Here is a 15,531-nt window from a genome sequence, read left to right as displayed (position 1 = left end):
CACGTACGCACGCACACGCACACAGGACATAATGAAGAGTTAGAGGGGAAAAACAATGAATCATTCTGTTGACCTAGCCGGGTTTTCAACCTGGTGGTATTTCGGTGGGGGTGACTCCATTATCAGGGCCCCAGATCTGGCTGCACCTGGTGTTGTATAAATCCACTGTGACATCCCTAGAGAACTGTACTGTGACATCCCTAGTCTTACACTAAACCACTGTAATAAAGGAAAAGGCTTGTCAAAATCTCACATGTTCTGCTCATTCTGTCATTTTATTACCCAATTATCCATTACATTTTCCAATCACTTTACATAACCAACCATGTTCATCGTTGTCACACTATTGTAAACCACATCAGCAAGTTAATACATAAAGCTTTGCATTTCAAAAAACTAGACACTTTAGTAACAATATTACAAAGGTTTTAGCTTCAAAAATAACTGAAAATGAAAAAAATAAACTTTTAAAGAATTAGCATCATAAAATTAATTTATTCCAAGTAAAAATACAAAATAATATTATGACATTGACCAGATATGAAAGTCCCTCCCAGAAACAACTCTATTAATGATTGAGAAAGCACTCCTTAAAGAAAATACGAAATAAAATGAAAAATATGTAAATATGTTTAATTTTTTTCTTAGCAAAAAATCTTTCTAAAAATAACAATGAAAATTTGTCTCAGTACAAAGGCTACATTACTATTGAAAAAATACCAGCATGAAGAAAAGGTACATATTTGACAGTAGAAAAATGATTTCAGTGAATCACAATGTCTAAAGTTTGCAATGAAAATAAATCTGCAATAAAGATTTATGCCTTTTTTCTTTTCTTTTTTTTTCTATTTTTTATACAAACAGTACAAACAGTATTGCACATAACAACAAATAGTCGAGGTTAGGTTATAGCCTTCAAAAAATCGACTAGTTCAAGTGTCACATCAAGGAAAGGCCACAACAGGACCTGTGATACCCAGGGGCTTCCCAGTCAAGTTGCAGGTCAGAACACCTCTTGTGTTTTAAAAAATAATTTTTTTTTGAAGGACCCTCTCTTTTAATATAACATTAACAACTTGGGGGCACATTTATTTACAAAACAAAAGGGAACATGTTATAATTTAATAAACTAAAAAAGTTCTCTTTAAAAAAATACAAACAGAAGAACTCTTTCACAATCCTGGTCAGTCGTGCACAATCAACGCTTGATTATAAATATACAAATGAAGGGAAAGTAGTTTCCACCATCTATCCACAACTTTCAGCACCAAAGGGAGTTTATTCTTTGTAACCTATTCTTCGTGACAATGGTTTTCACCTCCACATCAGCTTCCCGCTGTAAAAGCTTCCAGCTTTATTTTTTTTTTTTTTAAATCTCAGTGTTGTTTTAGTACATGAAAGAGGGGTGCTTCTTCAAAAAGTTTTGCTTCTTTCACATAATTAGGTAGATTTCTGTAGGTTAGATATGATCTTTAATATTATAGTTATAAAGCTCTAACTTCTTCATTTTCAAAAAACACAAATAAGCATGAAAAAAATAAAGTTACCCATCTGTTAAATCATTTTTTCTTGCAGAATTAAATTAATATATATTTTTCTGAATAAACTTACTTAGAAAATATCATTTTCTTTCCTATATTTCAAAATTGAGGTATTGCAAAAGATCATGTCAGTCAGAAAGCATGCCTTTTTCCTTAAAAACAAACAAACAAAAAAATCTTCAGCCAACTTTTGAAAACTGTCTAGAATACAAAAAGTAGTAGTGCATAACAAAATTTCTTGTACAGATGAAAAAAACCACAAACATAGAAAAAAAAAAAACCAAACAAACAGAAAACCACAGCTGGGCTGGAAAAAAGCAATTATTACCAAAAAGCCCAGAGGTAACCTCAAAAGGGGAGAATTCTAATAAGCATTTTTAATCCAGTAAAAAACTATTTTGTTTTTTCCTTTTTGAAAACAAACTATAGTTTGAGAGCTGGTAATTGCAACTAAACACTGGAGAAACAAAACAAAACCAAACCAAGCAGTCTTAACTTAAGAGACAGGACAAGGACATCACAGCACATAAAACAGCGACTTAAATCTATTCTGCAGTGTCATATCCAGTCAGATTGTCCCCAGAATTCCAAAACATAGGAAGAAGATTAAAAAAAAAAAAAGATTTACATAGTCTCACAATCACTGTGTGTGTCTATAGATTACTATCTGCAGCCCAGGAGTGAATGCTAAAAAAATGTCCATGGTGGTTCTAGCAGGTCTCAGTTCTGTTCAAGCTTTACAGGATAAATCCAGGGAATTAAGTAGTTCACTTTCTCACTCGGACAACCAGCCCTGCCCAGGCCATCTTGTTTTGGACAGACATTTCTTTAGCATCACCGCCCCGCATCCTTCTTAAAATGTGCCTAGTTTGTCAATCTGACAACTTATCTCTATATACTGTATATATTCCTAGTGTTTGTAAGCTAAGATGAGCTCTTTGGTTTTCTGGACAAGGTCTGAAGCTATGTAAAATGGTGCAAGCACTAGGAGAGTGTAACTAAGAGCTCATGTGTTAGTTAATAATATACCAGTTATGAACCGTCAAGTTCGTTAATGTCTGACACAGAGGCTTTAAACAGTTAAGTTTGATCACAGTTAGACATAATCACTTTACTATATAAAATAAATTGCACAATATATAACAGAGCACCGCAAAGTACTTCATCTACCATCCACAAATTTGCTTTAAGAATATCCTACACCTAGGTTTTATATTGGTTGTAATATAGGTCATTCTGTTATGGGCTCTTCCTAATTTCAGAAGCATTCCATTTATTGAGGCATGCCTTCCTCCCGTCAATTACCAATTCTTTGAGTGAAAAAAACTCTTTTAAAAAAAATCCGTATTTTATAGCTTATATAGATTCTTAATTTGTGCATTGTGGGAAGGTTTTATACTAGACATTGGATATAAAATTTATTGCATGCAGCAACCTGATTAAGTAAACATGCAGTCAGAAATAGTGACCTTCCGTTGAAGCTTTCTGTAGTCTATTCTGATCTCCTTTCGGCAGCTGATTCTATCCCTAAATCACAAACGTGTGTTGTTGGGTTTCTTTAAATTGATACCTTAGCCTGAAGAGAGTATTATGGTATTAATAATACCATCTTAATAGCAGCAAAAGCTATTGCAGCATAAATTTACATAACACTAAAAGATCTAACCAAAATCCTCAGCAAAACAAAAATCAAACATGAAGGAAAAATAAAGATTCAGCTTATGAGGTATCCTTACATGTCAAATAGAAAACTAAAGGCCTGTTTTCATTAAGGGTTACCCTTATTCTAAATGACCCCAACTAATGATTGCTGAACTGTTGTGAAGTTTTTGCTACATCTGCCACCTACTCACGAGTATTACCTTTGGTAAGTCTTCTCCTAGGGGCAACTCTCTAAGTTTCTGAAAATAAGTGCATGCTCCAGTTCAAAAACAATCGGAACAACAACAACAACAACAACAACACAACAACAACAAACAGACAAAATCACAGACATCAACCTGATGGCCGCTGATGAGAATGGCAGTCTACGAGTGACAAATCAGGTGTAAGAAATTAAGGTACCAAGCAGACAAAGGTGTGAATCAAAGTGCAAATCAGTACCGTTATACACTCTGCAATTTTGCATTATACTGGACACTGAGTTCAGTAATATGACTGTAAATAATAGTAATAATAAAAAGACCCATTTCTTCTTTAAAAATCGAGAACGAATGCACAGATTTCCAGAACACTGTAAGCCCTGAGGCAGTGCCCTCTCTTTTTCCCTCCTCGTTATCTACTCCAGTACTTGTGGCTGGGTCTGCCCTGGGCTCAGCTCCAGCGGAACGGGACGTGCCGAGGGCGGTCGCCTCCCTCCTTCACCAGCGGTTTGTGGAACTCCCGCCCGGCGCGGGAATGTATGCTCGCCCAGCAGTATTCGCAGTAATACTGCAGACAGGTGACGTTGGCACAGAAGAACGGGGCAAACTTCCCACCACAGCGCGTGCCCTGGCACTCATCACACATCTGATCATCCAGCACATATGGCTTCACTTCCACCTGCACCCAAAGAGGAAAGACAGGAAAACATGTTTAGCAAAGCTCCGTCCCACTTCTTCCTGTGAGGGTTTACAGTACGGCTTACGGATGGGCGTCGGGCAGACGAAGGCGAGAGTCAAAGTGCAAACCAAGGCTTTGGAATCGCTCCATTCACAGATGTATGATCACAGGCAAATTCTTAACCTTCACTCGTGTGTCTGTGAAGTGTGTGTAATTTATACACAGATGTGCACACATATCTGCATATCTGTAAAATGGGTACAACAATGTCCGCCTCCAAGGGCGCTGGTGAGGCTTAAGAGAGGCAGTGCGTGTAAACGCCCCTGAGTGGAATCCGGAAGGCCAGGCAGCACCTGGCCATGCGGGGCGAGAGAGTGCGGGGCAGGGAGAGGAACCAGCTGGGACAAAGGCCACAGCAGGCAAAGGTAGGGCATGTAGTTGGGGAACAGTGTGGTGCGAGCCAGGCGGAAGGGGATGAGTCACGCTGGCTGGCCAGACGGGCCGAGATGTGATACCACAGCGAGGCTCTGGGCCTCTGTGTTTCAGTGACAAGGCTTCCAAAAGTCTATCAACTAAGCGCCGTGTCCAGAGGACTAAATGGGAAAGCCGAGGGGACTAGTGAAATGCTAAGCTACTATAATCATTGAGACTTTCTTATTTTTTGGACTTTATTGCCTTAATCTCCCCCCATAACTGGAAGCTTCACTAGAGGAGAGCTTTTCTTCACAGCCCTTCAGGAGGCATTTCATAACTGAAATGAAGCAATGCTGTGTATGTGGAAACCAAAAGCAAGGAAGAATAGAGTTACCAGAGTTTTCCTCATGTCCCCTTCCTAGAACCTCAGAAAAGGGACATCGTTCATATTTTCATCTCGAATGTTAGAAATTAGCAAGAAGGTGGCAAGTCTGTGATAGGGCCCCTTCCCACGCAGCCCTCCAGAGCCATTCTGGGGGAAAGTGACCACTGTGGCTATAGAGATGAGGACCCAGGGCTTTCTGACAGGGGCTAACTGCCTGGCCATTCAAGCTGCCTCTGGGTGCAGCCGGGAGGGTCTAGCAGGGCACGAGGCAGGGTACAGGAGAGGGGCAGCAGGGCGGACAGCCCCCCCGCAAGGGGGCCTACCTAGGATCAGACACTCTACTTTCCTGGTGCCCCCCCCCCCTTTGGAAGGCCCCTCTGCTGGCCTCCTCCGAGTTCTGTCTCTAGCCACGACTCCAGTCCACAGGACTGTCAGCCAGCCCGCCTGAGAAGACCTGTATCGGTTCTTTACCCAGGGGAAAAGGGCTCTGGTTCCCTTCCCCCAATTTCCCCCTCCTCAACCTGACAAGTTAGTAAATGGGCTTCAAAAAAGTCTCAACTCACACTCTACCTGGCCCCCACCTTTACTTATACTTTCTTCTCACCTTCAATGCTCAGCCCACTCAATTTTATGTACCCAATGAGGCCAGGTCTTTCTTTTCTTTTTAACATAAAATTAACAATTTTAAAGTGACCATTCAGTGCCATTTAATACATTCACAGCGCTCGACAACCACCACCTCTATCTGGTCCCCAAACAGTTTCATCCCCCAAGACCCGGTACCTACTCAGCAGTGATCCCTCTCCAACCCCCGTCAACGGCCAGCCCACCTTCTGTCCCTAGGGATTTAGCTACTCTATAGGAACGGCATCACATAGTACGGTGACCTTCTGTGTCTGATTTCTTTCACTTATCGTCATCATACAGTGTTCAATCCGTGCTGTATCTTGCAGCAGGATTTCATTCCTTTTTAAGACTGAATAATATTCCAGTGTGTGTGTGTGTGTGTGTGTGAGAGAGAGAGAGAGAGAGAGACAGACAGACAGACAGATACACACACACACACACATTCTGTCTATCCATTTGCTCATTGAGGGACACTGGGTGGTTTCCACCTTTTGGCTATTGTGAATGGTGCTATGAACATGTATATACATATATTTGCTTGAAAACCGGTTTTCAATTCTTTTGAGGATATACCTAGAAGAAGAACTGCTGGGCATATAGCAATTCTGTGTTTAACTCTTTGAGGGACTGCCAAATCATTTTCCATAGAGGCTGTACCATTTTACACTCCCACCAGCAAAGTCACAGGGTTCCAGTTTCTCTACTCATTAACACTTGTTTTCTATTCTGTGACTCACCATCCTAGTAGGTGTGAAGAGGTATTTCACTGTGGCTTGATTTTCATTTCTTTACTAACTAATGACACTGAGCATTTTTCATGTGCTTGCTGGTGTAGATCTCTGGAAAAAGGTCTATTTAATATGAATGTATTAAGTGGTCTGGATTGTTCACTTTAAAATGGCTAATTTTTTATGACTTTAACCTCAATTAAAAAATTAATTTAAACTCTTAAAAATACTAGAGGGGGAAAAACCCACATAACTAACTATATTCTATTATATTATCATTTTTATCCCTAAACATAAGTAACCTTTAAAAAAATCACCAAAAGGTCTCTCTGTGCTACACTTGAATCTCCTTCATTGCTCTTTTCTTATCTGTATTATAAATGGCTATTACCATTCTTGAAGTGAACAATCCCCTGCCCATTTTTAAATTGTATTGTCTTTTTGTTGTTGAGTTGTGAGAGCTCTTTACATATGTTAGATACTAGACACTTTCATCAGACATATGATTTGCAAATATTTTCTAAATTGTTTTACTTTGTTGACAAGGTCCTTTGATGCACAAAAGTTTAACTTTGATGAAGTCCAATTTATCTATTTTTTCTTTTGTTGCTCCTCCTTTTGGTGTCATGTCTAAGAATCCACTGCCAAATCCAAGGTCATAAAGATTTACCTGTTTTCTTCTAAGAGTTTCATGGTTTTAGCTCCTGTATTTAGGTTGATTTTTAATTAATGTTGTATATAGTGTGAGGCAGGGGTCCAACTTCATTCATTCATTAGTTTGAATGTGGATATCCAGTTACCCCAGCACCATTTGTTGAAGAGAACTGCTCTTTACCCATTGAATGGCAACCTCGTCAAATATGAACGACAGGCCTAGCCTTCCTTAACTATTTCAGTCCCCAAGGGGTCTATTCCTTCCTCCTTTGAGCTTATTACTCCATATTGCTCCTCTGGCATTTCCTGTCTATAGTAGTTCCTTGGTCAGCATCTCTCCTGAGTTTCAAGCAATTTGATGACAAAGTCCTGGAGCAAGACAGGAAAGCGGGTGGTCCAGAGGTGGTCTTCAGAGACTGTGGACTCCTGGGGGAATGGAGCTATTGGCTTATGAGAGTGTATCAACTTGGCCTGATCTCCTTGCATCTGAAAGCCAAGAAGGAGTCCAAATGGTGGAATGAACCCCCTCTGTCCTGAAGCTAGAGGACTACTGGTAGACACAGGACATTCAGGGAACTGCTTTTCCACCTCCAGTCCATGAGCTGAAGACCACATTGCTTCTACCACCACGCAGATCCCTATACTCAGGGTGCTCCAGAAACCAGATCTGCGCCTCAATAAGCCTAGATCAGAGTCTGAACAAACAGAATTCACATTCAGCAAAAGAAAGCTGCTGGAGAAGAAAGACAATAGCCATTTATAATACATACAAATATAAAAAGAGCACGTAAGGAGATTTAAGTCTAGCACAAAGGAGACAGTCTGGTAATATATATTTTAAAAAGGTTACTTTTGTTCAGGTATAAACAAGGTATTGTGGTTATATGAATTTTTCTTTCCTCTGTTTCTTTTAAGAGCTTCGATTATTTTTTTTTAAGATTTTATTTATTTATTTGAGAGAGAGAGCGAAGGAGCAGGGGGAAGGGGAGGGACAGAGGGAGAAGTAGACTTCCAGCTGAACAGACAGCCTGACACAGGGCTCAATCCCTGGGATCATGACCTGAGCTGAAGGCAGACACTCAACTGATTGAGCCACCCAGGCGCCCCTGAAATCAATTTTTCTTAATTGAGGTTAAAGTCATAAAAAATTAACCATTTTATTTTATTAACTTTTTTTAAAGATTTGAGAGAGAGAGAGAGAAGAGAGAGAGGGGAGGGACAGAGGGAGAGGAAGAGAAATCTTCAAGCAGACTCCCTGCCAAGCACAGAGCCAGCCGTGAGGCTCGATCATGACCTGAGCCAAAATCAAGAGTCAGACGTCTAGGGGCGCCTGGGTGGCTCGGTCGTTAAGCATCTGCCTTCAGCTCAGGACGTGATCCCAGGGTCCTGGGATCGAGCCCCGCATTGGGCTCCCTCCTCTGCTGGGAGCCTGTTTCTTCCTCTCCACTCCCCCTGCTTGTGTTCCCTCTCTCGCTGGCTGTCTCTCTGTCAAGTAAATAAATAAAATCTTAAAAAAAAAAAAAAAAAAAGAGACGTCTAACCATCGGAGCCACCCAGGCTCCTGTGAGGGTTTCTTAAAGGCACTCCCAAACCATTTGTAATTTTTGCTGTACCTTAATGCTATCTACTATTACATGATGTTTTACTTGACTATCCAGATTCTGTTTTTCCCAATACACAGACATGTAGCTATTAAAATAAAAATGAGGGTTTCTCTGTTACCAATAAACTGTAACACATGGAGACACCAACCCATTGGGATCATATTACTGATCGACACTTCCATTATTAAAGTCCAAATATTACAATGCTATGCAAAGCCAGTCATATCATGAAATAGACCTTCTGCTTTAAAGGGATCTGCAGGTACAGGAGATGAAAACTTCCTACAGAGGGACACTGGAGTCACACAACACACCTAAAGGAGATGGCCACGCCCAAGGATGCTGACAAATACGTGGAACTTCTTGATGAACCATGATACCCATTAAGGATAAGAAGGGCTGAATGAGGATAAGCAGCTATAAGCTGGATAAAGGGAATAATATATTTAGAATGATATAAACAAAGAGAAAGCCATACCTGAACGAACTGTTCTCAATGCTGACACTGTTTTGTATCTAATAAGCTACAGAAAATATTTCTTTCTGCAGTTTTTTTGATATCAGTCAACAAAATGACCTCCCAATAAAATAAAGCAATGACCGAACAGCTCTTGGGGGCAGCGGGGAGAATATAAACTATTCACAGATCCAGAATTCCCTCTCCTTGGGCCTGAAAGGTTGTAGAAAAGAGAAGAGGGGCATTAGTCAAGGTAAAAGCTCAGTTTGAGTGATGTTCTAAATGTCCTATTAAGGACAACTAAAGAATGGTCCCTGCTGTAGTCTGCCCCATGGTGACAGGAACCACCAAATTAAGTCTGCCAGATACCCAGCCACCCCAAGGCAGGTAAGGCACGCTCACAGGGGGCTGGAAGTTGAGTAGAAGCAAAGATTTTAGATAATGGGGTCAGAGCGGACAAATTGGAGAAAGAGGCCAAGAGGTATAATTTAATAGGGATAGATGAAAAGGCTTGCTCAGAAGTCAGGTAGGCCATTTTTTATCATCGGGAATAACATACTCCCTGGAAAAACCATTTTATTTGGTGTACTAAAGCTTTAAAACATGATGTGCTCCTAATCTCCCTGGCATGTGTCACAGAGTACATCTACCCATGCCTAAAAATCACAGTAACCTCATTAACATTCCCACCGAACATGGTGTCTTTACAGTTGCTAACGCAGGTCCTCTACCAGCAGGCAATACAAAGATTGTATTGACATAAATTTTTAGTGTTTCAACAGACCATGAGCTGGAATCCTGCTGTTTAGAAAACAGATGACAGATGCCTAGGAAATTAAAGCAGTGATGTGAAAATGGCTTTTCCTTAGCAACAAAGTTATCCACAACCTTCCAGATATAGCAAATTCACAGTTATTAATTTTAGAAGCAATCTGGGGTAGATTTAAAGAAATAAATGGTTTGAATTTTCTTTTTACCTTTCAAAGGATGGGACTTACTATTTTTCATATTCTCAAGTGTGAGGGGAAGGAAGGTTTTAAAATCGTCCTTGTGCCTTTCCCACAATTCCGAGTGTGCTTATGAGTGCTTATGTTGCCACCTTTGCCATATGTTTCTGGAGTGCGGAGAGATCTGTGAGTGCTCTGTTTCATGAAACAAAGAAGGGCCAGCTGACAGTATCCCGTGCAATCCATAGATTCACCCCCTAGTCTGGTCTTGTTCAGCGCTGCTTGGGAATGGGTCTGGGGGTGAGGACGTGTTCTAGTAGCAGAAGAGTGTATCACGTGGAGAACATAGGGTAAGAAAATTCATTAAAGATCTGTGAAATGCATAACTGCCAAGGCATCACCACCCTCCCAGAACGCAGAAGTGCAGAGCGCCCTGGCTCTATCCATTCACCGGCTATGTCATGGTCTTCAGGCCTCAGTTTCTCCTACCCCATGAGAGCTGTGCACCAGCTCTTCCAAGTGAGAATCAGCACTCACCAACAAACTGCTAATTGACTAATACTATCGGACTTCTGGGGTTAAAGAACTTGAATGTCCTACTGAGATAACTACTTAGAAAAATGGGGGTGATACTTTCCCCATTAGTATTCTCACAAGCAGCCTCATTGCTCAAATATAAGCAGGAAAGAACAACATTTAATCATTCTAAAGAGTCTTCAAATTAAAAATTATCCCAATTCCAAGAGAGAAGACATAAAAAGAGATAACAGGACAGGAGCGATCAAGGTTCAAGACTAGGAAGGAGAGACAAGACAAAAAGGTTCCATGCTCTTCGGAGAAGAGGGATAGCTTTCTTTAGATGACCCAAACTCCATTTAAAAACTATTTCTAGTCAAAGGCTCTGAGATACCCAGAGCTTCAAAACAAGCCCAGGAAGGATTAGTTCAGATGACATATGAACTCACTTCTGGGTGCTGCTTCCTCTCAAAGGGTCAAATCAAACATAGCTCTAGCTACAGCTGGGAAGTTTTCAAGCCAGATCCGGCAGGGGCCAAAGGCAGCGGCAGAATAAAGGCTGGGCTGTCGGAGCCGCAGGCTAAGGCTGAGGCAGAACTAGTCCGAGAAGGAGCCATGAGGACCTGCCCATCTTTTGCTATTGAGTCATCGTATATATTCCAGCTGTGGCTGAGGACAACGTGTAGTATCATCGGCATTTCTGTTCGTATGGTTACTGGGTCGTATTAATCTTCATGCAGGCTAAAAATATAAAGCCTTTGATAGTCTGTAGCTAAAATTCAGGCCCCACATGTTTCCAGGTAAGAGAGAAAAAAAGATTAAATATGTGAAGTACTTGAAGTACTTGCAAAGGAAGGTGCAATGGATAACATCTCATTAAATCAAAAATGGGTTATTTTAAAGTATGCTATTCAAAGCAAATATTATGCGCTATGGCTTCACTATCACAATGTTCCTTAAATAAAAGTATCAGAAAGCCCCAAATTAGCTAACCGAAAGGCAGTCTCTCTGGTCCTCTACGTTCAGCTAAAACAAAATAGTCAAGGGAACGTTATTTGTCAAAGGCATATTGATTTCAAAACCACTGATTTCCCTTCTAATATAGATAGAGACTGTTATGTCAGAGAGAGACACTAGATAATCTCAAGTAATCAAAAGACAAAGGACTATAAATACTACAGGGAATTATCAAACACAGCTTCAACGTCCCACCACCAGCTCTGGCCAAGCAGTAGTTCTTCCCCTGCCTCACCCCAAATCTCTGTAGACAGAAAATATATGCCCAGCAACCCCATTTCTGGCTATTTAGTCAAAAGAATTGAAATCAGGCCCACGTTCCCTGCAGCATTATTCACAATAGTCAAGATGTGGAAGCAACCTAAGTGTCCACAGATCAATTAATGGATAAAGAAAATGTGTTATATCAACATACAATGTTTATAGCAGCACCATCAACAATAGCCAGACTATGGAAAGAGCCCAAATGTCCATCCACTGAAGAATGGATAAAGAAGATATGGCAGATACACACAACGGAACATTATTCAGCCATGAAAAAGAATGAAATCTTGGGGTGCCTGGATGGCTCAGCCATTAAGCGTCTGCCTTCGGCTCAGGTCAGATCCCAGGGTCCTGGGATCGAGGTCCACATTGGGCTCCCTGCTCAGCAGGAAGCCTGCTTCTCCCTCTCACACTCCCCTTGCTTGTGTTCCCTCTCTCGCTGTCTCTCTCTGTCAAATAAATAAATAAAATCTTAAAAAAAAAAAATGAAATCTTGCCATTTGTAGTGACGTGGATGGAACTAGAGGGTATTACACAAAGTGAAATAAGTCAGTCAGAGAAAGACAAATACCATATGACTTGACTCATATGCGAAATTTAAGAAACAAAACAGAGGAACATATGGGAAGGGGGAAAAGAAAAAAAGGAGGGAGGGAAACAAGCTGTAAGAGACTCTAAACAATAGGGAACAAACCGAGGGTTGCTGGAAGGGAGGAGGAAGGGGATGGGCTTAACTGGTGATGGGGATTAAGGAGGGCACTTGTGATGAGCAACGGGTATTGTATGTAAGTGATGAATCACTAAATTCTACTCCTGAAACCAATATTACACTACATGTTACCTACAATTTAAATAAAAATTTGAAACAACAACAAAACTCCAAACCACCACTACATACATATTAAACTTCTGAATTTGAGCGTGAAGAAGCAGCTGAAAACATAGTATTTTCTCAACTGGCTTTCCTAGAACATTATTTCCAAGAGATGATAAACTTCAGAAGAGTTCCGTGATCAAAAAATTTATGAAAAACTGCATATTGTTTCCTTCTTGGGTCTTCACAATGAAGACTGGTATATAAAAGATTCTAAGAAGTCTTAGAATAAACCTGTCTATTTAACTTTCTTCAAGAAAGCATTTCCAAACTCATCTGACTCAGAAAAAGACTTAAAAAAAATAAAATAGATATTAAAATCAAAAGGGACTCATGTTTTACAGAAAACAATTTAGGAAATGGTGGTTTAGAGGAACTAATTTTAGGGACAGATTGCAAGGCAGGCCGGACCTGCCTACTGAGAGCTCCTTCTGTTCAAAAACTGAGATAACCAACCAACGTACCCCTGTCCTGCCTGACATATTTAACCCCTTTTATCTTGTGAAATTCTAATTAGATTGTCTAATGAGTATCTTACAGAAGAGTTCAAATATTAGTCATGGTTTCATGTAAATCAATGTATTCTCAGTACCCCTGTATACTGACAGAGTGCTTTAAGTTTCTAAAATTGCTTTCATTAACACACACATACACACACCCAGACACCCACACCCCTATGTATTCTTCCGTCAAGTTATACAGTAAGTGGTTTAGTGAGGACCAAACTCCAGATTGGCTGATTACAGCCTATTATCCTTTCTAGTAGTAAAAAGGTCTCTGTTGGCTGAGTTGGCAGACTTTAACCAACGTCTGCTGCATGATGCATTTCAAGTTATAAACATCTAACTTACAAATTTCTAGGAAGGGGCACCTGGGTGGCTCAGTCGGTTAAGTGGCCGACTCTTGATTTCAGCTCAGGTCATGATCTCAGGGTCATGGGATTGAGCCTCCCCATTGGGCTCCATGCTCAGCTTGGAGTTTGTTTGAGAGTCTCCCTCTCTCCTTCTGCCCCTCTCCCATGCTCTCTCTCCAAAATAAATAAAAAAAACTTTTAAAAAATTGCTAGGAGACAATATGACCAAGTTGTGGTAAACAATAGCTGTGTGTGGGGGGAACCCCTCAGATTTTTATAAAGAAATTGTTCATATCAATCAAATATGCTTTTGTTAGACTAAAGGAGATTTAACTGATTCAATCTTTATGAATTTTCTTAGGACCACACAGAGTAGACAAAAGGGTAGAAAATGGCCATGTAAAGAGATTACCTTTTTTCTAATGATCTCATTTTTCACACTACAAAAATCTTTCATATGTGAGTGACCTAGCCTTGAGTTATAAAGAAAACGGAATTTAGCAGGGCTTTCACGTCCTAAGTGTTCATTTGGCATCACTTCTAAAAATACCATTAAAACAGACAGAATGAGTACAGGTGCCCTCTTTTGCCCTTAGTGTACTTAAATACTTTAAACTGTTTCAGTTTTTCACAGAAACACTATTCACGGATTATAAGCAAAATTTAATCCTAACCTTCTATTCAACTTCAGGTTCAAAATCTTTTCATTATCAGAGAAAAGATACTGGTAAAAATACTTCTTTCTGGACAGGACTTCTTTCTTTCTTCAGCCGTTTACATGGAAAATGCATTTAGGTGTTTACATCTATAAAAGGGACTTAGGAGTCTCTGTGTGTGTCTTGACTAACACCCAACCCGCGTGTCGGCAGATTAGCAGCTGTGTTAATTGTGTGTGTGTGTGTGTGTGAACTTCAACTATTTCATTCTCTATATTAAAGATCCTTAGCAGAACTAAGTAGGTGCTTTAAAGGAAAAAAAAAAGAGAGTCAACAAATTGGCCTTGGATGCATGATTAGGCAACTGCCCAATTTAAATACTGGGCTCGGCAATAATACAAATCAGTATCTACACAGCCAAATCACCTTCCAAAGCGCTCCTTCATCTGTCATCGTTTATCAGCACCACAAACTGTAAGACAGACTGGGCTTCTTACGACTACTGGAAAATGAAATCAATAACATCAATAAAATCAAGCCTCTAAAAGGTGGTAAATTGTCCAAGGTCACACCATTCCTGGGGGAAGAGCTAGGAGTGTTGACTCAGATCTCACAATTCCCAAGCCAGAACAGAACACTTTTTCGCTATCACCATAGCTCTCTGTGTAGCCAGGACACGGGTGGGCATGGGGTGTACCCCCTCTAAGATACTGATGGCCATGCCCCAGAAATGCCACACCCTATTAGTGTTCTAGGGAACCTGTTACCCAGGAGAACATATCACATGTCTCCTGCGTGCCAAGGCAGAAGATAAATGAGGCGGGGCGCCTGGGTGGCACAGTCGTTAAGCGGCTGCCTTCAGCTCAGGGCGTGATCCCGGCATTATGGGATCGAGCCCCACATCGGGCTCTTCCGCTGGGAGCCTGCTTCTTCCTCTCCCACTCCCCCTGCTTGTGTTCCCTCTCTCGCTGGCTGTCTCTATCTCTGACAAATAAATAAATAAAATCTTTAAAAAAAAAAAAAAAAGAAGATAAATGAGGCAACTCACTCATTTATTCATCTAAACACAAATAATTAATGTGTGTCCACTACGTGTCAAGAATTAAGTGTTCAGTAGCTTACATGAAAGACACCAAGAACTGCTGTGCTGGGCATCACACAACCTTAATATTGTCAACACAGGGACAAATTACCAATTGGCTGATAACTGGTGAATATTTGCCATTAACATATGCCTTATGTAACCTTTAAAGTATTTATTTCAAGATGCTAATAATGTTTCCTTGGAAGTAAAAACAAGCATAAGTTGTAGGTATCATTTAAAACATTTTTTAATTTTTTTATTTTCCCCACCACTTGTGTCATTTATAATAATTATGTTTCATAACAAGGGTCATTATAGCACTTAAAATGCCAAACATTTCAATCAAATGCTATAATCCAGTGGAGCTGC

At 40.4% G+C, this 15,531-nt stretch overlaps 1 protein-coding gene across 5 annotated transcripts in view; it reads right to left on the bottom strand.

Annotated features, from left to right (window-relative positions):
- Positions 1-254: 254 nt before the first annotated feature.
- The window catches only part of CPEB3 (cytoplasmic polyadenylation element binding protein 3), a 178,538-nt gene continuing 163,261 nt past the window's right edge, over positions 255-15,531 (bottom strand). For all 5 annotated transcript variants that reach the window (XM_026481651.4, XM_044378035.3, XM_044378033.3 and 2 more), the window contains one exon: positions 255-4,082. In XM_026481651.4, the coding sequence (XP_026337436.1) occupies positions 3,855-4,082 (228 nt within the window). In that variant the 3' untranslated portion in view covers positions 255-3,854. The remainder of the gene's footprint in view (positions 4,083-15,531) is intronic.

Source organism: Ursus arctos, unplaced genomic scaffold (assembly GCF_023065955.2).
Source record: "Ursus arctos isolate Adak ecotype North America unplaced genomic scaffold, UrsArc2.0 scaffold_7, whole genome shotgun sequence".
In the NCBI taxonomy this organism is placed as follows: domain Eukaryota; kingdom Metazoa; phylum Chordata; class Mammalia; order Carnivora; family Ursidae; genus Ursus; species Ursus arctos.
Note: the sequence above shows the minus strand (reverse complement) of the source record. Positions and strands in the feature narration are given on the sequence as shown.